This window comes from Drosophila obscura, unplaced genomic scaffold (genome assembly GCF_018151105.1).
Source record: "Drosophila obscura isolate BZ-5 IFL unplaced genomic scaffold, ASM1815110v1 contig_4, whole genome shotgun sequence".
Classification (NCBI taxonomy): domain Eukaryota; kingdom Metazoa; phylum Arthropoda; class Insecta; order Diptera; family Drosophilidae; genus Drosophila; species Drosophila obscura.
In genome coordinates, this window is record NW_024542828.1 from 5792477 (window position 1) to 5817864 (window position 25388).

The 25388-nt window shown below is 44.4% G+C and overlaps 5 protein-coding genes and 1 long non-coding RNA gene across 9 annotated transcripts in view; 4 read left to right on the forward strand and 2 right to left on the reverse strand.

The window, feature by feature from the left end:
• Window positions 1–51: 51 nt before the first annotated feature.
• On the reverse strand, window positions 52–4315 carry LOC111065754 (phagocyte signaling-impaired protein). 2 transcript variants are annotated; one of them, XM_022354139.2, is made up of 7 exons: window positions 3903–4315; window positions 3612–3836; window positions 2672–3164; window positions 2206–2608; window positions 829–2145; window positions 556–757; window positions 52–492 (listed from the first exon to the last, which is right to left on the reverse strand). In XM_022354139.2, exons 1-7 carry the CDS (start codon window positions 3958–3960, stop codon window positions 308–310), a joined length of 2883 nt encoding a protein of 960 aa, XP_022209831.2. In that variant the 5' UTR covers window positions 3961–4315; the 3' UTR covers window positions 52–307. The 2 variants fall into 2 exon arrangements, with proteins under 2 accessions (XP_022209831.2, XP_022209832.2); XM_022354140.2 differs by lacking the exons at window positions 3612–3836; window positions 3903–4315 and adding an exon at window positions 3246–3379.
• Window positions 4316–4852: 537 nt separating this feature from the next.
• LOC111065758 (N-acetylglucosaminyl-phosphatidylinositol de-N-acetylase) lies at window positions 4853–7412 on the forward strand. Its single transcript, XM_022354145.2, has 4 exons — window positions 4853–5562; window positions 5672–5962; window positions 6133–6226; window positions 6299–7412. The coding sequence occupies exons 1-4, from the start codon at window positions 5061–5063 to the stop codon at window positions 6474–6476; spliced, it is 1065 nt and encodes a 354-aa protein (XP_022209837.1). The 5' UTR covers window positions 4853–5060; the 3' UTR covers window positions 6477–7412.
• Window positions 7413–7482: 70 nt separating this feature from the next.
• LOC111065753 lies at window positions 7483–13732 on the reverse strand. 3 transcript variants are annotated; one of them, XM_022354135.2, is made up of 5 exons: window positions 13589–13732; window positions 8892–12060; window positions 8641–8826; window positions 7809–8589; window positions 7483–7739 (listed from the first exon to the last, which is right to left on the reverse strand). In XM_022354135.2, exons 1-5 carry the CDS (start codon window positions 13622–13624, stop codon window positions 7526–7528), a joined length of 4386 nt encoding a protein of 1461 aa, XP_022209827.2. In that variant the 5' UTR covers window positions 13625–13732; the 3' UTR covers window positions 7483–7525. The 3 variants fall into 3 exon arrangements, with proteins under 3 accessions (XP_022209827.2, XP_022209826.2, XP_022209829.2); XM_022354134.2 differs by lacking the exon at window positions 13589–13732 and having other exon boundaries at window positions 8892–12305; XM_022354137.2 differs by lacking the exons at window positions 7483–7739; window positions 7809–8589; window positions 13589–13732 and having other exon boundaries at window positions 8727–8830; window positions 8892–12307.
• A 375-nt stretch (window positions 13733–14107) lies between these two features.
• Window positions 14108–15684, forward strand: LOC111065761. The gene is made up of 2 exons (XM_022354147.2): window positions 14108–14270; window positions 14815–15684. Exons 1-2 carry the CDS (start codon window positions 14214–14216, stop codon window positions 15562–15564), a joined length of 807 nt encoding a protein of 268 aa, XP_022209839.1. The 5' UTR covers window positions 14108–14213; the 3' UTR covers window positions 15565–15684.
• Window positions 15685–16097: 413 nt separating this feature from the next.
• The window catches only part of LOC111065757 (heparan-sulfate 6-O-sulfotransferase 2), a 104576-nt gene continuing 95285 nt past the window's right edge, over window positions 16098–25388 (forward strand). Inside the window, exons 1-2 of the mRNA XM_022354144.2 lie at window positions 16098–16468; window positions 18347–18797. Coding sequence (XP_022209836.2) covers window positions 18609–18797 — 189 coding nt within the window. The 5' untranslated portion in view covers window positions 16098–16468; window positions 18347–18608. The remainder of the gene's footprint in view (window positions 16469–18346; window positions 18798–25388) is intronic.
• Window positions 23229–25388, forward strand: part of LOC111065764 — a 38893-nt gene continuing 36733 nt past the window's right edge. The window contains exon 1 of the long non-coding RNA XR_002607031.2: window positions 23229–23582. This is a non-coding gene — a long non-coding RNA (uncharacterized LOC111065764). The remainder of the gene's footprint in view (window positions 23583–25388) is intronic.

The window sequence follows — 25388 nt, forward strand, 5'->3', positions numbered from 1 at the left end:
TGGGGTCGGGGCAGGGTTTTAATCCTTTCTTGTCTTACAAATTTCTACAACTTTTTATTTGTTGTACAAGAGAAAATGCTGAAAATTGATTGCGGGGTGCGATGGGCTGCAGACACTTGACTTTTGTTTTCGAGATAAATTTGTTGTAGAGGAAGTGGGGGGAGAAGAGAAGTCGGTGTGTGTTTTTTTTATATTTTAACAAAATTAAATAACAAACTATGAACTTGGATCATGATTGTGGGCGGCTGTGGGCTGGGCTTGGGTTCCTTTGCACAGCAAAGGGATGGGGGGCCGTGCCGGGCCCCATCTACTTGGCCAACATGCGAATTTTGTCTTTCAGCAGATTCCGCAGTTCGGTGACCATTAGCTCGTGCGAGTCCTTGAATGTGGCCGAAACATCGCCAATTAGCGTCGCCTCCACCTCGGGCTTTAGCGACATGTCCGCCATAAAGGAGCTTAGATCACGTGGCAGTACCGGCGCTTTCCAGGTCCCTGAAAAGTACGAATGGGGGAATATTAGTTGAGTTTGAGTTCGGTTATGTTGCAATCACTCACTTATGGCTGCATCACAGGCCTCTAGTTTATGTTTGAGCTGCCGCATCAGCTCTTGCACCATCTGGCTGCGCTCCTTCTCGCTGACGGGCTGCGGTGTGTCCAGAGTTTTGTTGTCACCTTGCTTCTTCTTGATCTTGGTCTTTGAGCTGACCTGCAGCTTGTCGTTCAGCACGGACAGCAGGAAGGCATACAGTGAGAGCATCTTAGGGGGGGATAGACAGGAAAAAAATTCAAGTCAAATTTAGATTTAGTTTTCTGTTAAAGCGAAATCACCTCCAGACTGGCAGCAACTTTCTGCTGCTGTTGTCGTCGCTTCCACAGACCATCCTTGCCATTCCAATCGTTGCTCTCGGTGATTGTCTGCACACACAGCTCCATGATGGCAATCACATTGTCGCCCACCTGCTTGCAATGCGCCGACAATGATGCCGCCCCGCTGTGCAGGTCGAGCACCAGCTGAGCCAGATCGTCAAAGAAACGCTCGTACGGCAGCTCGAGCAGCAAATGCAGCCGCGTGGGCAGCAAATTGACTAGAAATTGTTGCGGCAACGGTTTGTAGTTCATCAGCCTCAAACGCTGATACAGTCCCGTCCAGGAATCACGCAACAGCTCCAGGGTCGCGGTGGCACTTTCCGGCGCGGGTGTCTCCTCCTTGGAATCATCGCTCAGAGACGGCTTAGAGCTGGGCGGCGGATGATACAGGTCGATAAATGTGGCATACAAACGGAGCATCAGCGAGCGAAGCTGCAACACTTCCAACTCCTGGTCAAACGAATCCTTGCGCTCGGCAGCCGCATCCACCTGATGCAATGGATCCCAACGAATGATGGCGTCCAAATCGCGATTGTCGCTCAACTCGTGCCAGGCAATGCGATCCTCGGCCGGCTCAATGCTCATCGCCGTATAGGCGGACAGATTCTGATGGACATTGCCATAGCAGCTAACCAGATCGCAGATCTGTGCCTCCAACGAGCACGTCACATACTGCAGACTGTTGGTCAGTCGCTCCTTGAAGTTCAGGAACTCCTCCATCTTTGAGAATGTGCAAAAGCGATAGGTCAGCGCAATGTACTCCAATCGCTCCTTGTAGCTGTTGGTGAAGAACTTCAGTGTGGCATCATAGCAATTTCTGGCGCCCGAGAAGCGTCCGCACAACGGCAGCAGCTGGCAGTGCACATAGCCCATCGAGTCCAGTTGGATCTGCTTAATGTCCAAATAATCGTACATCTCCTGTGCCCCCACCAGGCAGCCAAACATGTGATAGATCTTCAGGCTCAAAAGCTTCACGTGGAAATTGCTGGTGCTGTTCCGCAGCACATATTGCAGCAGGCACAACGCCTCGAAGAGGTAATCCGACTTGTTCTCCCGTAAACTGATGTCATACATCACATTCGCCGCCAGCAGAGCGTACGGATCCGATGGTCCCATCTCGGTGGATAGCAGCTGGTTGCCAAATGTGCTCCTGCCATGCTCATAGTGCAGCTTCAGGGCCGTGTAGAAGGCCAGCAGATGGTCAGTGGGCAGATCGATGTGGGCACCACACATCCTTGATATTTGTAAGGCACAAATGTGCTTCTGCATTTGTTCCTTCTGCAAAGATTGAATCGTGTAAGGATTGAGCTTCGATATGGGGTTCATATATGGACTTACATTCATCGGCAATGATGTGGAGCTGACGCCACTCTCCAGCAGCAGTTTGTTGGCCAGCGCCTGGCGCTGTTTCATACTAACCGATGGCAAAAACAGTGCAATATCATGGGTACAGCAGGATTTGTCGGCAAACAGGGAGAAGTACTCGACGACCAGCTCGTCAAAGTTCCCGATGAGCTCCTCAGCTGGCAGCTGATGGGCACGCATACGCTGATGCAGCTCCAGACGGGCCAGATATGGGCCACGCCTCTTCCGCTCCGAGGAGTCAATAATGCCCTGAAGAAACTGCTGGCAGGCGGACAGAGAGAACTTTTTCTCTTCGATCTCGCCCTCTGTAATTGGAAGTTTAAGTATCTCGAAACAGCTTTGAATGTACTCCTTGTAGTAGTCCCAACGATCGCGACTAGAAAAGAGCACAGATAATTGAAGAACTCTCCAAATTGAAGGGTATAAGGGTATATCTCACTCTGCATCCAGTAGCTGTTGCAACAGCTCATTCAGCTCCCGCCAGTTGCCCAGCACTTTGAGCAGTTCAAATTTCATGCTAACCGGAGCACCCGGATAGAGTTTGGCACACAGTTCGCCCGTGAGGAATTCCCAGGCCTCCTGGAACTTCTTCTGCAGCTTCAGGATGTGCAGATAGAGAAAGGCCTCCTGCTCCGACTCCAGTTTGCCCTCCCTAATGTGCTTCTCGACCATGCGCTGTGCCAGACCCAGATAGATTTTGCTCTTCTCTGGCACTGCCGATTCGGGGCCACGTATGCCCTGGAACACCACACTGATCACGGACCAAAAGTAATAGGCATTCTTTGGCTGGGCCTTGTACAGCTGCAGGGCCACCGCCTGCTGGGCCTTGTAGTCCTCGACGCGCACATACGAGATGAAGAGATGGGCCAGCAGCTCCTCGTTGCCAGGATTCTTCTTCACCGCATGCTGGTACAGCTCCACAATTTTGTTCACTGCAATGAGGAGGGAAATATAATTAGCCACGCACAGGTACATATGCTATGTACAGCACAGAACGTTGTTGGCACACACACATTCTTTTGTCGTCATCGTCAGACTACAGACTAAACGAAGGCGATTTTAATTAGCCGGACGCGTGCCAAGAAATGTGTAAAAATATGATTTGTGAGCACTTTTTGTGTGCGTTTCTGTTGGGACGTTGGAACTGGGAGAGCACCGGCGGCGGATGTACACAGGAAATTTTGCGTTCAGAGCATTCAAACGGCGAGTCTTTGAATGAAAGTTATCTTTAGATATGGAAATCTCTGGATATTCTGACACCCTAAACAAATAAACCTAAGTCTAATTTGACCCAGTTTCGGGATTAATGAGCATTCTGTTGTCCGCCGGATAATCCCCGCACATCCATCCAACAGCAGAAAAATGCTATATGTACGTACATTGCTCCATTTCGCGGTAGCAGAACGAGAGAACTTGGAGCGTTGAATCGTCCGTGGGTTTCTCTTCGGCCACTGCCTGTAGACAGCCGTGGCTCTCTTCGTATCGTCCCAGCCGGAGCAGTGCCAGGCCCTTCAGAGCACGTGCACAGAGCATACTGGGATGCTTGCGTAGCAGCTTCTCCGATTCCTGCAGTGCCTTGCGGTTGTTACCCACCTCCAGATTGTCTACGAGTGGGAAGGGATTGTGTGTGTTATTATTAATTATTTATAATAAATTAATCTTGCACTCACCATAGATTGGGCGCAATCTACGCTCGAACAAGGCCGTATCCATGCCCTGATGCGCCATGATAGCCTTCTAATTATTTCACTCACTATTATGCTGCTGCTGCTGTGTTAACCTAATTACAACGTGCTACATGCACCACCTCGCACGCCGCCACACGCTTTTGACCGCCTTGAAATAATTTGCTTAGAATTTGCCGCACACACACGCTATTGTTGTTGCTGGTTTCTCTTCTGTCGAGTGTTTCCCACTGTTTTGGTTATTGCATTGCGGCCGGATAATGGCTATGTTTAAAAGTCACTCAATGGAACCCTAAGTATACGTTTAACTTCATGGAAATTAAATAATTTTGATTCAAAATTAAAAAAAAAACCATCTACAGCATGCATAGAGAAGTGGTGAGGGGGGTAACCGAGCGAACCTTTGGTATTTTTATGGTATTTTTGAAATGGGAACACGGCCGCAGCAAAGGTATTCTTGTAGGAGGTTTTTCGAAGATTTAAGTTGCCTTGAAACTGTTCGATAATACACTGTTAGATGAAGTAAACTTGCCACAAAATGTCACAGTCAATAGCCTGTAAATATATATACACCCACAGCAGGTTTAATATAACTTTGAATGACCTTACCACGCGACTCTGTGAGTTACATATCTAAACTGCTTACCGGAGTACCCCCATTGTGTGGTTCTGGCCAAACAGCTGACTGCTAGATATGACACAATGTGGAGTCACGCGGAGCGACTTGCAAGTGAATAATGAATTAACTGGAACAGTTTTCTCGTTTATTCAAGTGCTAATTTGTTAGCTTCACCCAAATATATGCACAAGGCACCTGACCAGCCTCCGTTAAGTGTTTTATAAATTGTACAAAACTTCGTGAGTCACGCACATGCCACGCATTCCCGAAGCAGGCCATCCCTAGTTGCTGCCCCCTGTTCGCACGTAGAAAATAATAAAATGCAGAGATAAGCCATATAATCGCCGCGCGGGGACAAAACCAAATTCATTTCAAGTATTAAACTACAAATTAAGCAGCCTCCATCCTAGTGTAATAGTTTTATTTAACGGCACCGCCTTTTTCGTCGCTCGTTTTCGCTTGGGTTCATTGTATGTCCATTTTTGGTGAATAATTTTTGCCAAAAACCTTCGCACCAATGAGAAATGAGATTTAATTGGTTGAGCGAATACTTGGCCGAAATCAGAAGCAACTTCGATTCAATATCGTCTCCCTGGAGGCAATTGCAGCTGCAGCAGCTCACTCCGCAAGCCATCTACTGCCGCATCAAGTCCACATCTGCCGAAGCGCTGGAGCACATAGTGATTGCATGTGTGGTATACTTGCTAGTATGCCTTGGCCTATACAAGCTCACCTTCTGGCTCTCCACCCCGTCAACGACGACCAACAACAATCGCCTTGGCGCTGGCAGCCATGGAGCGAATCGTGACAGGGAGAGGGACCGGGATCGGGAGGCGGGCAGTCTGAAGCAGATGCTGCAGTCTGGCCTGCGTTTGCGTAGCGTTCACCTGCCCAAGTCGGCGCAAATGGATCGGGTGCTACTGGTCACCGCCCATCCGGATGACGAGTGCATGTTCTTTGGCCCATTGATCTACTCGCTGACGCAACGCGACAACTGCCAGGTGTACATATTGTGCCTGTCCAATGGTGAGCATAGTTTTGCGCTTTTTGCGAGCGCAATAGGCCAAAAGAGTAGCCAAGAGATTTATGAGCCATCTTAATCAATATTACAATTGCTGTACAACAACAACAACAGGCAACTACGAGCAACAGGCGAAGCTGAGGCGGGAGGAACTGTGGCGGGCCTGCATAAAATTGGGCATTCCCGAGTCGAACATTGTGCTGATGAATGCCACCAACTTGCCGGACGATCCCAATGTCGAATGGCGGCCGGATGCGGTAGCGAGCCTGATACTCCATACCGTCGAGAGTCTCGACATACAGGCGATATTCACATTCGATCGCGATGGCGTCAGCTCGCATCCCAATCACTGTGCTGTCTACTATGCGGCGGCGTCACTCTGTTTGGCCAACCTATTGCCCAAAGGTAAGCGCGCGAGAGAGTGAGTCACGCGACGGGCATTCAAAACAATAGAAGGGGCATGTTAATTGCTATGCTAATTCTATAGCCCATCTATTTATAGCCCTTAATTATATATACATATATATAAATTTTATATAATGACATTTTTTATGTGTATCCCATACCAAATGCAGATTGCAAGTTCTATACCTTGGACTCGATCAATTTGGTGAGAAAATACCTATCCATCTTCGATTTGCTATGCACATGCTTCATGTCAACGCATTGGTATGATAAATGTGGTCATATATATGCATATAGTACACGGTTTAATCATTTATTTTTGTTGTTGTTGCACAGGTGTATACTCAGTTGGAAAGAGGCAGCGGTTGTGCGGAGTGCCATGCTGGAGCATCACTCACAGATGAAATGGTTCCGCTGGCTATATATCTACACATCGCGCTATATGTTCATCAATTCGATGCGCCAAATAAATCTCTCGGATGTCGAACTGGAAATGCAAATACATGACAACTAAAAAGTTACTTAAAAACGTTTTGAAAGTTAAATGAAATGAATTGTGGAGAAGCGAGCGAAAACACCAAAAGACAAAACTACCTTCAAGATGGGAGTTGTTTTCCTTTTTTTGTTTTGTTTTGTTTATAAATAGACTCTGACGATTCTACTAGTATAGCCAAAACACGGACTGTAGTGCACACATAATTGATATCCAATAACCCAGGGAACAACATGGAACAACCATAGACATACAATACGTAGGAGAAAGCGAAACCACAAGCAAAAAAAAAACAGTCCATTAAATTACGAGTAGTTTGTCTCACCAAATGGCATATCTTTATATCTGCATAATGCATAATTAGTTAGCTCTAATTCTTGATTATAAACCATTACCAATTATTATTTATACATACATACTCAACTCCAAGCAATGTTCCAAAGTGTGCGATATAGTCAAATGCTTACAAAACATAAAACTAAATTAAAGCTACCAATTATTATAATTGTTATTAGTTTCTTATTGATATTGATTATTAATTATTGTATTGATTCCTTCCTTAGCGCATACCACACACACTCACACACACACACACACACACACACACATTTCTAGTGAGCAAAAAACACATTTATGTTTCTTGTAAAATTGTAAAATAGTTTGTTGTAAGCAGCGAAGTACAATAATTTTTATAAATACTATATATGTATGTATTGTATACCTAACGATATATGTGAATGTATAAAATCTACTTATGAGCCCCACAAAGAGCGAAGCAAGAGAGAGCCACAGAGCCGAGCCGGAAGCGTTAATAGAAAATAATAGTTCATAGAAATGCTGTTAAACAAAAACAAATATTTTAATGGAATCATTTGCGAAGAACGCAAACTGCACCATTTTTAATGGATCAAAACGCAAACACTTTTAGTAAAATGCGAAGCGATTTTTGTTGCAAATTTCAAATATGTTGTTTTTTTTTATTTTTTATTTCTAGTGAAAAAAAATGAATACTGAATTTAATTTCGAATTTTGAACCGGGTCTTGTACACAAGAACTGATTTAATGTCTAGCTAATCGTCGACTTGTTTTACTCTTCGTCTTCTCAATATCCTTCGGCCAGTATCGGCCTCCGAGCAATTGACTATTATCTTCTTAATGCCCGTATTGGACTCGTGCTGGGCTTCCTTAAAGGCCTCACCCACCTGCGTTATGGGATAGGTGTTGCCAATTAATTTGCGCAGAGGCGCCAGCTTGGTGGACAGCAGCTGCAAGGCAAGGGGATACCTGCAAAAGGGCATGCAAAATGGAAATTATCAAACAATTGCTAATTACTAATTGCTTTGTTTCACTCACATATTGGCATAGCGAAAACTGGGCCTCATTTTGATGTTTTTCATCAGCAGATCTACGGTATTGAAGCTGGCCACCTCCGATGCACATTCGGCCAGCACACAAATGCCGCAGGGCTTCAGCGCCACTATGGCCAGGTTCATTGTCTGTTCGGAGATGGCAAAATTGATGACCAAATTGGGCCAATCTTTGCCCTGGCTGTAGATGGACTCCAGCACCTCGCTGTACAGTCCATTCGAGTCGTACTGCACACAATTGAGTCCAAATTGATTGGTGGCCATTTCCAGTGTTGAATTCATGGTGGTGGCAATTGTCACCTGCTTGGCATTGAGGGTTTTGGCCACCAGACCCGCCGCTATTGTGGTGGGACCCGAGCCAATGATGAGCACATTGCTGATGGGCAATATTTCACCCTTTAGGCAGGCGGCACAGGCGGCGGCAAGCGTCTGGATGAGACTGCCCTCCTCCATGGTGATGTTCTTGGGCAGTCGATGGCAGAGATCGGCATGATGGATCTGATGGGTGCCCAGAAAGCCCTTGTACCACAGTCGCTCACACATTTGGTAGCGGCCCTCCTTGCAGAGATCACAAAAACCGCAGGTAATGGTCGCCTCACACACCACACGATCACCCAATTGTAAATTCTGTACACAGGAGCCCAGCTCCTCCACAAATCCCGTGGCCTCGTGCCCCAGCGACATGTCCTTCATGTCCTCATTGCCGTTCTCATAGATGTGAATGTCCGAGCCGCTGAGTGCCACAGAACCCACACGGATGAGCGCCTCTAAAGGGGGCAGATGAGCGTGACTGAGGGAGGGTAGGATGCTCTACTTACCATACTCCTTGGGCTGGGCTAATGGTAATTCCAGCATCTCGATGTCATAGCGTCTGGGAATATTGATCATATATCTGGTGCGATCGTCACCGAGTTCTGTCTGGGGCTGGCAGGAGAACTGCCTGCGCTGCCACTGGGCCGGGGCCAGGGCAGCGAATTGGTCCGGAGCAAGCCATTTATTTCCTTCTACCTTTGGGTGTGAGAAAATCTCAATCAGAGTTAGAAGTATTCCCCCTAGACTGTGTACGCACCTTTGCCGGACTTGTTCTTATTGCCGCCCTTCTTCTTTTTGCTTTTGTCGCATTTCTTGCGCGGGAAGCGCACCTTGGCACAATTTCCGGTGCAGAAAATCCTGGGGCATTCCTCGCCATCGATGTAGCAATCGGTGCGTGCCTTGGTGCGCGCCTTCTTGTCCTTGCCACGGTTCAGGGGGTATTTCTGCTCCAGCACCGCGCACTTGCCACCATCCTCCTTCTTGCCATCCTTCTTGCCCTTCGCATAGCCACGCTGCCACGTGGTGGCATCGCCAGCCGTCAAGCCACAGAGCTGCGTTTTTGTCGGCTTGCCGCCATAGTGACGGCGCACGAGCGTCGAATAGATTAGATAGCGGCAAGGAGTTGCCGCACGGCTAGAGTAACGGACCGGCGGCGCTCCTGCCGCCTGGCGGGACTCATGAAGCTGGCACACAGAATCGGCGAGCAAGGGACTGGCGCAGGTGGAGTACTTTTTCTTGCAGGGATCATTCTTCTTTTTGTCGTCTCCGCCTTTCTTGAACTTTGCGCACGGGTCCTTCTTCTTTTTGTCGTCCTTTTTGCCGCACGGGTCCTTCTTCTTGGCGCACGGGTCCTTCTTTTTTTTGTCGTCCTTTTTGCCGCACGGGTCCTTCTTTTTATCGCCGCCCTTCTTGAACTTCGCGCAGGGATCCTTCTTCTTTTTGTCGTCCTTCTTGGCACACGGGTCCTTCTTTGCGCCGGACTTGAACTTCGCGCACGGGTCCTTCTTCTTTTTATCGTCCTTCTTGGCGCACGGGTCCTTCTTTTCGCCGGACTTGAACTTCGCGCACGGGTCCTTCTTCTTTTTATCGTCCTTCTTGGCGCACGGGTCCTTCTTTTCGCCGGACTTGAACTTCGCGCACGGGTCCTTCTTCTTTTTATCGTCCTTCTTGGCGCACGGGTCCTTCTTTGCGCCGGACTTGAACTTCGCGCAAGGATCCTTCTTCTTTTTGTCCTTGCCGCCGTCCTTCTTGCCGCACGGGTCCTTCTTGGCGCACGGGTCCTTCTTTTTAGCGCAAGGATCTTTCTTCTTCTTGTCGTCCTTCTTGCCACAGGGATCTTTCTTCTTGCCGCCATCCTTCTTGAACTTGGCGCAAGGATCCTTCTTCTTTTTGTCGTCCTTCTTGGCGCACGGGTCCTTCTTTTTGGCATCCTTTTTGCCACCACACGAAGACTTGCCACCACTGGCCCGTATCTGGGTGGCATTCAGCGAGGCCTTCTTCTTTTTCGATTTCTTGTCGCCCTTCTTCGGGCGCTTGCACTTGTCCTCCTTGCAGGGATCGCCCAGCGGGCACTTCTTCTTGCACTTCTTCTTCGGCTTGATGACGCCATGCTTGCAGCCATCGCGCAGCATGGGCCCCTGGAACTGCTCCTCGGGCTCCGCGCTGCCCGACCGGACCTGCAGTGGGGCTGCTGCCGCCGTTGTCTGCTTCATGTGCTTCTGGGCTTGGGCGCGATTCAGAGCCGTGTGGGCCTGCGTCGATATCTTGGGCAGCTCCCGCTCCTGCTCGGGACTCAACGACTTGGCAATGGCGGCCACTGTCATGGCCGGATCCATTTGCTCGACGGCGCACAGTTCTTGCTGCAGCTCCGATAGCCTGGCGGCATACTGGTTCTTCAGGGCCGCCAGCTCCTGGTCCGTCATCTCCGACAGCTCCTTGTCGCTGAGCTCCGCCGGTGTATCGATCATTGGAGCCTGCTGGAACGTACTCTGATCGACACACATCCCATTCTCGAGGGCAGCGCTGCACAAATTGGCCGCCAGCGAGGTGACATCGTCATTGAAGTCCGGCACCTGATCCTCGGTCATGCTCTGCAGATCCAGCTTCTTCATGTCCACATTGACGACGCCCGCGATCAGGGCATTGAAATGCAGCGGCACTGTGTGATCGGGCAGACCGGGCGTGGCCAGCTCCACACGTGTGTTCATGGACACCACGGGACTGTTGGGCATCAGCGCCTGGCCGCCCGTTTGCTTGCACTCGATGGCATCGCGCACATTGGTCATGTCCATTTCGAAGGACAGCTCCATGGAGGAGATGGCCAGGTCGTTCAGGCGATCGCTCAGACTCCGGGGCACGGAAATCTTCACGCCCTGCAGGTCATCACCTCCGAGGGTCTCCAGCTCGGCAGCATCGATGGCTGGTTCAAGTTGGGCCAGCACTTTGCTGCCTGCCTGCGGCTGTGCCTGTACAGGGTCCTGTATGGGCAGCGTCTTGGGCAGGGGCTGTGCATTGTCCTGCGGCTGCGGCTGCTGCTGCGGCTGCGCTTGCTCTTCGCTTTCGAGCTGCACCTTGGGCTTGGCCTGGGTGTGCGCCTTTGCCTGATCCTGCGTCTGTACCTTGGGCTGCGTCGTGGTCGGTAGTCTTGCTGGTGTGGCTGTTGGCAGGCTGGAGGTTGTCACATTGCCGTCCAGCATGGCACCCGTGGCACCCATTGCCTGCTGCTCGTGGGCTGCGGCAGTGCCCCCCAGTTGCGCTGGGCCCTTGGCAATGGCATCGATGTCCATATCCGCTGCGCTTGGCGCTGTGGTGTATGACTGCCAGAATTCTGCATCCTCTGCGGCGGGTGGTTGCTTCTGTTGCTGCTGTTGCAACTGAGGCTGAGGCTGCTCCTCGGCTGCTGCCTCTGGTGCTGCTGTTGCTGCAAGTTCATTCGTGTGGGCTGTTGCTTGACTGTTCGCCTCCCGCATCATTGCATTGAAGTCGTCCACCATGCTGCTGGAGAACGCGTCGATTTCATTTGCGTATTTTCTCAGCTGATTGATGCTCGTCAGCGTTTCCTTCAGTTCGTTGGCATTCATGCCGGCTATGTCCAGCGGCACAATTACTATCTTCAGGTCCTTGCCATCCTTCTTCTCCGGCGTGATCAGGCCAATGGGTATGACACTCTGCGCGCCTTCCGGTCCGCCGGGTGTGCCCGAGAAGCTGATGCGCTTGCGCAGCATGTTGACTCGGCCATTGAAGGTAAACACCTTGTTGGCGGCACTCTGCGAGTACAACTGCACTCGCACGCCGTCGCTGCAGTTGCAGTTGAGCACTTGGAGCGGCGTCGCCGGGAAGCCGATCCGCTTGAGTCGCCTTGCCCGCTCATTGAGCAGAAAGCGCGGCCGGAACACGGGCGAGTGGTAGCTGATGCATCGGGTGATCTGTGAGAGACACGGCGTAAGGCATTTAGATTGACTTCTGGCTGTTGGCTTTATCCAGCCGAGAATGCCGGACATTTCGCGTCTTCGTGTTTCGTTTTTAACTCAAAAATTTTGTTTCTATTTCAACCAAAACTTCACATTCAAAATTGACATTTATAACGGATACGAAAAATATTTTTTGTGGATTTTGATTTTTGAAAAAAATAATTTTTGTATGTCTGTGTTTACAGTTTAGTGTGCACAAGCCGAATGAGAATCAGGGCCCCCAATGACATCTGTTCTGTGTAGCCGAACAGCAGGATGGCCTACTCGGATCGATCCTCTTGCTACACAAAGTTTCGTTTAAACGATAAATTGTCTGGGATCGTTAGTCGAATGATTCTAATGCGTTTTAAGCATTTTTCCCTATCAAATGTATTCGCGTATATTTTTTACCCTACGTTTCGTTACACCAGAGACTGCTTCTATGTTTAGAAGCACAGGAGAAGGAACGTTGTGGGCCGCGGCGAATGCCGCGCCTCTTCTTTTTACTTCTTCAGATTTTAGAAAATTTTAGCTATTTCCGTTTTAACGCTATAGTTTTTTAATTCCTCTATATGGGGTCGGAAACGTTTGTATGCAAAACAAATGTATCCCTAAACTCTTTGAGTACTGGGTATTAAAAGGAAGGTGATCTTTATGAGACGTTGCTTGCAATAATTTCCTATTAGGAGCCGAGGGACTCGATGATAGTGCTCCACTTAACAAATTTCAATTGTCCTTAAATTTAGTTTCGTTCTAGTTTTACTCGCTAGCTAGTGACGTGTAACGCTTAGTTTTATATATATATGTTTGCTTCTTTTTTATGCCTACCTATACGCGAGTTATAAGTGTCATTCAGCAGCGTTCTGTCGTTTGGGAGGTAACTTATAACGTTTTGGCCTGGGCTTGGTGTTGCTTGGGCAGTTAAACTGTGCAGTCAGATACGTTTTAATACTAGCAAAACAGTAGGTTTTTTTTTAACAAAAACTTGTTTTTCGTTTAAACTTTTTAATGGCAGTCAAAGATGTATATGATGCTCGTAATAGACTGATCTGAACGATTCCAACTTATATACCTTACAGAATGACTGAAACAGATAGCACATTCCCCTAGGGCAGAATTTTTGACTGCTTTTCGATCTAGACTGTAGAGAAACCCGAACTTGAAGACCTCTATTGTATGATCGGAGACCGACATGTGGATCCTACTAAGTACTTCACGATCGATTCTCAAATAACTACGGATCGGACTTATACCCCACTTAAAAATATAACCAGGACCAGCTTTTGGAGGCTCCAAATTCCCGACTGCGGCTATTTTTGTCTAAGACTTCCAATATCGAAAGTGTGCGCCTCGTCTCACATACGACCCGGCCGATCTTAAGGTCTAAAGCCCTGTACATACCGGAAGATATCAGATATCTGAACTTTCTTATCACAACGAAGTTGTCCCAAGCATTATTGATCGTGTGTGCAAGTGTCAGATATTATTTTTGGGCTGGACTCACATGAAATAGGTGCGACATCTTGCACAACAGTCGCATTATTTACTGAAGACCTTTCAAACTCATAAATCTAATATAAAATGAACCAAAAGAAAAATGAAATTTTGAATTTATTTTAAATGTATATTTCTAAAAGTTGTGTTGCTTGGAAACGTTAACCTAAAACTAAAGTTGTTCAGAGCACATACATATATATAATGGCATGCTACGACAAGAATTTCCCTTGAAAAGTTCCCTAATACAAAGTCCAGTAGATAAAGCAGGCTCTGGAAAGTAAACTTATTGTCTTAGTCGACCAATCCAAAGCTCTCTTAACGATACTGGCAGACAGAGAGAGAGAGAGAGGGACATCTCTCGTACCTCATAGAACTGGCATTTGGTTGGTTGTGGTGGGGGGGCCGCCAAATGCATATTGAATTAAATTTTTGAGTACAAACAATTGCTTGGACATTTGCCGCATATTAATTGGCCATTGAACGGGCAAGGTGGGCACTCGTCACCCACTCACTGTTTTGTTGGTCACCCAGTGCCAGATTTCAGTTCAATTTGTGCGTTTGCTGGCAGCGGTTTCGGTTTCAGTTTCAGTTTCGTTTACATTTTCAAGCCTGTGTATTCCCCCATTGACAAAATGTCGCGATTGTCAAGCTCCACATATAGTTCCATTTGTTTTTTGGTATTTCTGCATGTAAGCATCGTCATTGGGAAGGTTTTTTCGAGGTGTCAACGGGGAACTAGATGTTTCGGAAGCTTCTTGAATTATTGTTGAATCATGGGTCAATGGGTCAAGGATTTAGTAACAGAGGCTTAACAGGCCTGTGCTCCATTGTTACCTTTGCAGTTAATTTAAATGGATCTTTCTCTTGCTCTGCACAGATCCTCCACTTCTCCAGAGCCCCTTTATTCTTTTCCATTGCATTTGATTCATTTCCAAGCCCCATTGGGGTTGCCCTTGGTTCTAGATCTATAAAGCAGAATGCAAGCCCATTCTAGGCACCAAAGGTTCCTTCTGTTCTGTCCCTGCATCAGCAGACCTACTCCATAAATCCCTCAACAATTTGCAGTTATGTCAGAACCATTTCAAGGTCTACGTCTCAGTCTGTTGCCAAAGTACGAGGAGATCCGTGGAGCATATAGAATGCCTCATTAGTGTGATCATATTCAGTATTCATACATTTATGGATCGTCATTAAGCGCCAATTAATATTTCCATGTTTCCTGTGTCCGTACAGTTCGTGCTGTTGCTGCTGCTGACGACGACGACGACGACGTACGGAAAGCCAGCTAGCGGCAGTCAGGCCAGCAGCAAGACGACTACCACCACTCCCGCTCCCGCTCCCGATCAGAGCAATGGGATGGTGCACGTGGCCAGCTATGTGAACCAGAAGCGGACAGCCGGAGCGCGAGAGGAGTTCGACTTTGAGCAGAACGAAGCGGAGGCCACGAATTCCGCGCATGTGCGGCAGCTGTTCGGCAGTCTGCTGCTGCTGCCCGGCAGCGGCAACAAGAGCCTGGAGGTGACCCTGGAAACCCTCGACGATGAGCCGGTCAGTGAGCGAAATACTTTGGATGATCTGAATCTGGAGACGGCCAGTGAGCAGCACGAGGGTGCCACTGAGTCGGCCGATAACTGGAGTCGCATTAAGTTGGCCATTCCCGTCCTGGAGCCGGTCAAACATCTGATAAATGCCGTTGGCGGTGGCGGCGTCAACGATACGCATGTGCGCACCAACTCGCATCGTCTGATTGGGCATCATGGTGTCCATCACTCGCCTCATAGCGGCGGGGGCAACATTAGCTCGCCGGCCATCGAGACGGAGGAGGACCGTGAGACGGCCATAGACAGCACCGGGTTCGATGTGCTCGAGACACTTGGATCGGCTGGAACCGTGCTGTGGGGCATCCTTCAGAATCTGAGGAAGCTGTTTGCGGCCAGTGCTGGAAATGCCAGCGCCTCCTCTTCCGGCGGTGGCGGTAATTAGATGTCGCTGGAGGGAGTTGCGCGGGGCTGGGCTTGTGGTCTGTGATTAATATTAGCGATAAATTAATTGAGTTTCAATTATATTTGATACGTACTAATAAAGTAAACGAATTATGATAAATTGAGTACAGAAGGGCACTTTTATTTGGAGCTTAAAATACAAATTCCAAATTCAAAAGAACGTTTTATTTTCTGAAGCACTACCTGATCGATAGAAAAAGACAAATTTCAGCTGTCTGGTAACTCCCCGGCTATACATATCGATAAATCGTTGGCAGCGCTGCCAGATCGTGACAGAAAGACTCTCCTCTTTAACGCATAAATGAGTTCTTGTCAGAAACCCATTACGTTTGCCGTATGTTATTTGTTAAAGATCCCAGTCAGTTTGATAGAAATTGGGAATGAACAACCAAACTTAAAGTTCCAACTGGATTTTAGGCAGCGCTGCCACATAGATAGAAAAAGATATGTCTAACAGCTGTTTAGCTTGGTGTTTTCCCTGTTCCGTTTTGTGCGTCTTGTTCGGTTGCTGTTTTCCCTGTTCCGTTATGTGCATTCGTTCGCCGATTTTACAACACGACGGAGGTTGTGTCGCTGCTCCGCGTTGTTTTCGTCTAAAAACTCGTAATAAATACACGAAACACACTAGAAAAATTCTAAAAAATGCTAAACAATAGTGGAAAGTGAGTGGAAAACAATTTGAAACGAATATCAAAGATATTTTCGTAATAACAGAGGTTTTGTTGTGTTGCCCGTCCGACTGTCACGCAGAATGCGCGTAGAAAGACAGAAAGCGCGCTAAAGGCGCGTGGAAACGCACAAATACACAAAAATGTAAATAAATAAACGTGCAGAGTGTTAAAAGTTGTGAATAGTTAAGATAAGCCTACGCCTGGCCCTTAAAAGTAAGTAAATTGGTTACAAATTGCCAAATTTGCCTGTGACCATCGGAAGTCGAACAGCTGTTTTGTCTCTGTGCGTTCAGGGTATATTTTGAAGAAGGTATGCCATGGCGGCTGTGCCGCTCTGTGGGATTCCTAGTTTCTGGGACACTCTCGATCTTTAGATCTCTTCGGGACGCGCAAGACATGTGTAAAAGGTTACAATCATATAATGTTGAGTCCCGGCTAGTTTTCTTAACAATCGGACGCACGAAAACCGGTTGTGGTGCACTGTAATAGCGCTTATTCCATGATCATAAGTCATATCCTGTGATCTGGGAGAGGGGTTCTCTGCAACCCTACCCCTACAGTCTCTTTAACAAAGCTTGTCTTTTCTACTGCTTTGTGTTTGTTTCGCAGAAAGTTCAGCATTTCCCTTCGTTTATTTGTTGGTTTATTCACTAAACTGTTGAGCAATTACCTAATTCTATTAGTATTCTCTTTACCATTGGCTTTTGACGTCAGACGCGGATCAGATCTGCCTTTAAAGTTGGCTAATAGCTAAACAATGAGTGTGTGTGTGTGTGTGTGCCACTCCATTAGCATCTGGCTGGTGAGCGTAGCACTTATTGCCTTTCAGGTGGTGGCGTGCACCATGTGTCCACGGCATGCACCATGTGGTATTGCTGCCCAGCAACTTGGTTTTCTGGCATCCGTTGACATTTGTAATGCTCTCAGTCTTTTAGCCACAATTTGTTTATAACCAATTGCATTATTATTGGCTGCAAAAAAGCCGCGATGAGCAATGCACAGCAGCAGGAACTGGACCGGCCTACATGTGTCAGTAGTGCCTACTCCAAGCAATGGAGAAGTGTTTTCCGTTTGGGCGTCAAACAGACTGCTTAGCCGGCGAGTCGGGCGGTTGGCGTCTGCCGCCTTCTGATTTCTGCCTCTGCGTTTTTATATTTGTTTATATTTGATACATTTCCCTTAAGAGAGCGTTGAGCAGCTATGAGATTGTGTTGGCATTAAATAAGAGATATCAGATGTTTACTTCTTTAATAGAAAGGTTTTCCAGAAGGCACACGAAGTGGAGGAAAGAATTTAAAGACATCTAAGGCAACAAGCAGTAGTAATAATAGTAATAGGAACATCCAAGAGAGAGAGAGAGAAAGGCTGCGAATCTTGTTCCTTTTATCATCAAGCAGTGTTCTTATAGGTAAAAGCAGTAACGGGAGCTTTTAAGCAGTAAAAAGATCATCAGTGCTTTTAAGCAGAGAAATCCGGATACTGATATGATTTTTCATTCCGCTATTTTCCTCGCTTAAATTGGATATACATACATACATACGCAACTACTCGACATTGTCATTTTTCAGGGTATCCAATATTTTATGCTTCGCAAACAAACCAGTTTCTCTTTTATTTCCCCATCATAATTCTTGATTTATGGCCTTTATCTTTTTGCTGTACATTTATCAGAGATTTCCCACACAAATGAGGCACAGTTTTGTTTTGTTGTTTTGCTTTTTCCAATCGCAACGCAAATCTGCCCAACGCCTTCTCATCAATATTTTTTCCAGTGATTTTTCAATTAAAAATGAGCCATAAAAACGTCTGAAAAATCTTTATAATTTTATTATTGTGGCAATCTGGCATAAAACGACAAATTTGTATAGTTGTGTAATTATAATTATAGAAATTCTTATCGTCGCAAGTATTTTTTGTCTAAGATTTGTTTGATTTATTTGTGTTTGTTTTATAAAGAAATACTTTAACCTACTGCCGGCGGCATTTGCCCGATAAGAAGCGAGACATTATAATGGATTGTTTATCGTACCCAGAAGCACTTCTATATATTTATTTCCAACTAATTTAAAATTTACTTTACTCTCTTTACAGCGCTACTGAAAGATACAAGAAAAATCCCCCATTTTCAACGAAGTGACACTGATGGTCGAGGAAGGATTTTAGAACTGTTTTTTTTATTCGTGGTCTTATCGGACAGCAACTGGAACTATGTTTGAGTTGGTCTCACCAGCGATTTGTGTGTGGCTGCGGTTCGCCGATAACCGATTGGATTCGATTCGATTCTTGTCATCGATGTCCTAGCTCTAGTTCTAGTTAGGTTGTGTGTTCGCGGTGATCCTTTGGGTAATGGAACATGCATCCCGGGGATATGCATAAAAACGTTTCAGTACAAGTTGATAGTGATTTTGCCTTATTGCTACCCAGCGGTGTTTATGAAATCAAGAAAATGGAACCACGCTCCAAAATACGAAAAATCATTGTGTTCTGTTTATTCCTCGCCATCGCAGGCATCATTGGTTTTGGATACTTTTGTCAAGATCAGGTAAGTCTTGCCTTCTAATTCCTTTCCCATATATATACGTATACGTATAAATATATATTTTATCCTTATAATTAATTCCTACTTCATCGGCAAGACATAAATTTCTCTTCTCTGTTTTTCTGGTTTCCCTTCTTCTCTGCCTTTGGCGCCAATGCAAATGAGATTCTCCATCCACCCTACTCCACCGAAAAAAAAACCGCTGAAATTTCATAATTTATATATTGGTTGTTTGCATTTTTATTGAAATTATTATTGACTGTTTTTTTCCCCCGGTTTTTGGGTTGAAACTCGTTTTTGCAATGCTCACCGAAAAAATATTTATTAGCCTCCCGGCGTTTTGTTTGGAATTTTGTTTCTAGCTTTTCTCTAGGCAGATTTTTTTTTATTATAATTTATATTTTTTATGTTGACTGTTTTTCATGACTTTGTGTACTGTGCGCTCGTCTATTTGTGTCTATTTCGGTAGGCTTTAATTAGAAAACGAAAACAAAAATGTTTTGCTTACAATCTTTTTGGGGTTTGGCGCCTACGAAATACGAAAAATCTCATTCTAATGTAATGTTTACGCTATAGAACTTTTGGCCTCATTGGGCAATACATTGATCTGTAATACGATTAAGAAATGGAATATAAATTTTGATTGGAAATGTATTTCTCATATGAAAGAGAGAGTTTATGCATGAGGAAATCGCTGTAATTTGTGTCAGAAATAGAATGTAAACTGGATGAGGAATTACCCTAATATAGGAGATGGATGAGCTGTAATTTAGATTGGGAAATCCAGTAATATTATGGGGAATTAACTCTTACAGAAGTGGAAATTTTTGTGGTTTTATTGGTAAGGAAAATAACCGATACAACGCTATAATATAATTGAGAAATTATCTAATAACTTCCAACGGTGCTATTGATGCTTTATAACAATAATTTGATGGGGAACTTCCCTCATAATATATGTACAGAGCTTTTATAAATATTCTCTAATATTATTGGGATTGCTCTGGTTCAAAGTAAAAATATAAATGAAATAACCCTCATGAAGTACTCATGGGGAAGTTCTCTATAATTATTGGGATAGTACTCTGACAGAGACGTCTCATTTTACTGCAAAAGTTTTCATATATGTATGATTATTCATTCCTTCACGCTGCTTTAATTTGATTGGGTAATCGTTTTCTAGCTCAGTATTCTGTAATCAGTGTAACCCATAACACACGCTCTTGATTGAAATTTGTCTAATCTGTAAGACTAATAAGTCGCTGCCCTACACAGCAATCTCGTACTCTCCACTCCCAACAGCCCTCCCCACACGAATATACAATGATTTAATGGGTGAGGTGTAAAGTGCATTCAATGGCCATAAAAATAAAGCCCCCAGACGACAGAACAGCGAACATTAAATGCTACCCCTGGGGACCCATAAAGCCTCCCTGCCAGACCAGACCCAGACCGGTCTTGGCTCAACTTTGGATACGATATCTATAAGTATTGCCTGTGAATATGTAAATTTCCACAATTAATCTCTAGGCCGTTGGAAAATCATCTCTAATATTAGCCCCCCTTCCGATATAAATTCATTCGAACAGATCATAAATTTCCAAATGCAATCTAACGTTGGCTGCTTCCATCAAAGCGTATAGGAAAAATACTTTTATCATTTTATACATATATACTCGTGCCTATCTTTGCCTGTTTGATTTGGTCTATATATGTATGTGGATAGATGTGTTTTGCCTACCAAACGTTAAGGAAAAAATCCATGTGGGCGTGACTTTTGCAAAATGAATTCAATGTCAAATTTCTGTCTACATCTTTTGAGTGAAACATATTTATTGTGTAAAAATGGTGACAGAGGAACGATGTGAGAAATTCTTTGGAACCCAAGTAAATATTATTAATTGCCAAATATAATTGTATTTACATTACTGGCCACAAAATACCAATATAAGTCATACTTAAAGTCATAATTTTGTGAGAAATACGCAACCAATCAAGAGGATTTTCGGTAGATAGCTAGCTAATAGCTACTTTGAATAAGCGTTTTTTATCATTAATATTGGAAAAGCAAAAGTCATTTAGTTTTTATGATATCCATAATACATATATATATAATAAGTGCCTATTCATCATTGTGATTCATTATTTTGAGATGAAAGAGTTTTTAGTACATATAATGTTCCCAGTCTCTACCGTCTCTGCCTCTATTTCTCTCTCTCCCAGTGTGGCTTTGCTGAAAATATATCCATATATCTTTCATTTAGGCAATTGGCGAGTGGTTTTCTCTCCGTATTAATACCAAATATACGTGCAAGTATCTCCCAAATTGAAACCATGAGCAAAGTGACATTAATTGAGCACAGCTGCGCCTGCCACCAGCACTCCCCCTGCACGCCAGGCACACTCCCCTCCCATGCGGCACGCGATCTTGCCAGACATTGCGACTGTGGGCCATGCCACGCCTGACGCTTGACGCTGCCGTTCATTCCTCCGCTCAGTGCGTGCCGCTGAAAAATTCGCTGTTATTTTTTGTTGTTGTTAAAAATAGCTTAATTAGTTGTACGCGCCAGGCCAGAGGAAAACAACATACTTAATGAAATGTGTGGCGAAAGCGAAAATGAAAACGAGAATGGGACTGGGAACGAAAACGAGAACGAGAACGACGAAACTCTTGTATTGCGTGTGTCCCAATGGATGGGAAGACATAGTATTCCATTACTCAGAGATGACGAGGTCGTCGCGTCGTATTTTCGGGGGTGTATTCAGATTTGTGCTCTTAATGGGCCATGGCCGCCGAGCAAGTTGCACATAAATTACTTCTGTGGCTACCGCGACGCTGATGTGTTTTATTCTAGGAATATTCCACTTGAACTTGTACTTGTATTTTTGTTGTTTTTTTTTTTTTTGGTTTTGATTAATTGCTGGCGATTTTTTAACGATTTTTGACATTGGAATTTGTTGTGTTTGTGGCACTGGATGTTGCTCCTTTTTACTGCTAAGCTACACAGGAAGAGAGCTGAAATACAAAATACAAAGTAGAGATACAAAATATTCGAATATTTAAGAAGTGCTATGAGCAGAGGAAATACCTATACTCTAGTTATAATTTCCATTCCAAATAAACCTTGAACATAGCTCTGCCACATGTTAGAACCCTGTCGTCCACTATTCTAGGGTTTCCCTCGTTGCATTCCAAATGAAATTAAAGTGTAAACCTAATCCGATATCCCCCGGAATGCCCGCAACCTACTAGAGGTAAACCCTTCCGTAAATGTGTAAACTTTATCAGGCACTAAACAATAAACAAAATCATCAACGACTTTTACTCTGAATAATCAATAGGTTACCTCCACTCTCCGTTTAATTTAGTTTTTATTTATTTCAGTTTATGCAAATTTCTAGAGGGGATCGCTTGAATATTTATTTACTCTCGATAAAGAGTCATTAATTAAATGCCGTCTGCCAGCCGAGTCGAGTGGTTCGAGCTGTTTGTTTGAATTGTTGTTTGAGTGAATTATTTTGTGGTAAGAGGATTGTGTCTGACTGTCTGATTGCTGGCTGCTGTTGTGACGTCCAAAATACGTTCGAATCCCGCTTTTGTTAGCGTAATAATATTCCCAAAAAGCGAGTCCAAAGTTCAATTGCAGGTGTGTGTATGTGTGCTTTTGTTTGTTGCTTTTTGGTTTTTCTCTGATTGGATAAACAAGGAAAATGTTTATCATTTTGTGGAACTTTCATATTTTGTTGCCCCGAATTTTCCAGCAATTTACAAAGCATAGCTAATGAAATGAAAAACTATTTATGACTTTTTTGTTGGCTGTATCTGTGTCTGTATCTCTGGTTTTGTGTGTGTTTTCTGTGATTGTTTTTTCTCCAAAAATTTATAACCACAATGAAAATGTTTTGTTTTTAGTTTTTACCAACGTTTTGTCCACATATTTGGTTGTATTTTTGGTTGAACTTTTACCCCCCATAAATGTAGAATATATATCCATGAAATTCCTATATTTATACTGAAATTTTATGGCTCTATTAAAACTGCACAACACTTGCCCCGCGACTACAGATCGTGCCAAAAACTTTGCCTCATAAAATGAAAACACACGCACACATTTCTGTACTTATTTGTCTTTTGTGTTTTAACCATTTTATTAGCCAAGATTTGTGCCCTGCTGCTGCATTCGTGCATGTCTTTTTATGGCTGTGCTAATCAATTTCATTGAGTGTTGGGACTTGTAGATTTATACGCACTTTTTATGGCTTGTCCGGAATATCTTCTCAGATTTGTCAGCATAAATTTTAGGAAAGTTTTTTTTTTCGAGTTAAACAAGGAAGCCCCTGCTGTTTCTTAAATGTCTCAATTACATAAAGTTCTGGGGTTTAAGAAATTTATTATGTGGTAGATGAGTTTTATCACTAATAAATCTTTGATATGTTGAACTTCTAGACTCTAGTCAATTTTCTTAGAAATTCCCACTAGTTTCGTGTCAAATAATTTTATTCATTGCGTTGTTTGATCAAGATTAGTTTTGATGGAATTTCCTGGCAGCTACAACACTTGGCCACATAATCAATTAGCATTAATATGTACGGCTGTCATGTGACGTCTTCATTAAGGCCTCCCCAAAGACCAGTAGCAAGCAGCAGCAGCAGAAAGAAATAACAAAGAAAACCAACAGAAACCCGCAAAAACCACATAAAGTCCAGACCAATTAAACTATCAGCAAATCTGAAAGCAAGAAAAAAGTAAGAGAAATATGCCCGCACATGCCATAGAATGGAGTAAGGGTAAGGGTAAAGACATAACTCAAACCGCACATGTCATAAAGAATGATGAGAGTGAGAGGATGCCAGAGAAGGCAGCGTGTGCCCCCCGTGGCGGCACTTTTATGTAGGTCTCTCTCTCTCTCCCTCTCTCTTTCTCTCTCTCTGCCTCTGTGTCTAATGAATTTTGGTGATTTCCAAAAAAGGCCAAACAAAAGACAAAAGATCAGGCAAAAGCCAAAGCCTCAGCATTATTCACGCCTGTTTGAAGTTAATTCGTGCGCAAAAGATCCAAAAACAAAAACACAAAAAATAATCAGATATAGCCGCTACACTCTTTGACCGTCTCTGTCTCTCAAAAAAGGATGCATATCCCCCTCCTGCAAATTAGCCAAAAACCCCAAAAAAAAAAAAGAAAAAGAAGAAACCCGTTGACTGGTTTAGCTTTTCTTTTTGATAAAAGTTTTTTGATAGCCCCGACGATTCTTGACGGATGCGCCCGGCTGTGTGGCGGCCCCGAAGAAGGTGCATGTGAGAGGGTAAACAGGTTTCTTTTTTTGTGACCGTATGTCTGGGGCAAGCTATAATTTTCGTGTGTGTGCCTTGTAGGGTATGTGATGGGGAGGCTGATGTCTGCGTGAACATGTCTCGGATGGCACATGGTCAACAGGTTTCAGAGTGAGGACTGACTTTCAGATGTTTTTAAAATTAAATTATAACATTCCCCAAAAAAATAAACTTAAAACAAAAACCATTATTTTCAAAAGCAATATGAAAAATTATAATTTTTGTTTTTAAAATTATTTTGATTTAAACATATAAAATCATCCCGAACATTTTGGTAATTTTTGGTACCATTTTTATACAAAAACTGGCTTAAATTATAAATATAAATCATATGGTAAAATTTTTTGGTTTATTTTTTCACACAAAAGTAAAGGGTATCCCCGTAGTCGCCTCAGAAGCTTTCGCCGAGGCCTTCTCTTTTATTGAATCACTTCACCGCCCGGGCTCTGCTGATGTTTTGAAAGCGCTGTAAACTGATAGCCGTTTATGATCTTAAATGGCAATGCAGGTAGATAGGAGGAGGTGCCCTGCCCTGCATTGCCCTCTCTCTCTCTCTCTCTGTCTCTATGTTTATGGGTTTTTTAATGCCTTTAGGACTGTTCATCAAAGGGGATCAAACGCTTTGCAAGCGGCATCATCATAGTAATGATAATAATTTGGTACCAACAAATAAACCATTAAATCGAGTTTACTAACTGTTTTTGCCTCACTCTGATGGCTTAGAATTTATTTAAATCCATTCAATGGGTAGCCCAAATATTTCAATTGTTGATGCCCGCTAATGTCAATATCGATTTCAATTGGTTACATTTTCGGCTAATTATTTCCCTTAGTAACAGCTGTGTGTGGAGTGGGTGGCCTGCATTTTAGCAGTTTTGGAATCCATTTAGAATTATGCATTAATGTGCAGGAATCATTGTGCCGTTGCAATTGCCAATTACACATTCAATTCAAACGTTTTGTAAAATGCAATTAGCGTTCTGTAATACTAATTGGAATCATTTGTTCTTGTTGCTGGTTGCTGGTTGCTGTTGTTGTTGCTGCAACATGCAACATCATGCGCATTTAAGTTCCGACTAATTGGATTACTTTGAGTTCAGGCATTATGAAATGCGTGGGCGAGACGGTACGTCTGATGTCAAAAATGTCAAAATTTCGGAATTTAGATTTTTTTTAGCATTAAATGGAGGAATATGTCTTTTGGAATTTTATGAATTTTTGGCATTACGAGAAAGTATATTTTGAATGCTTGAGAATTTTTGT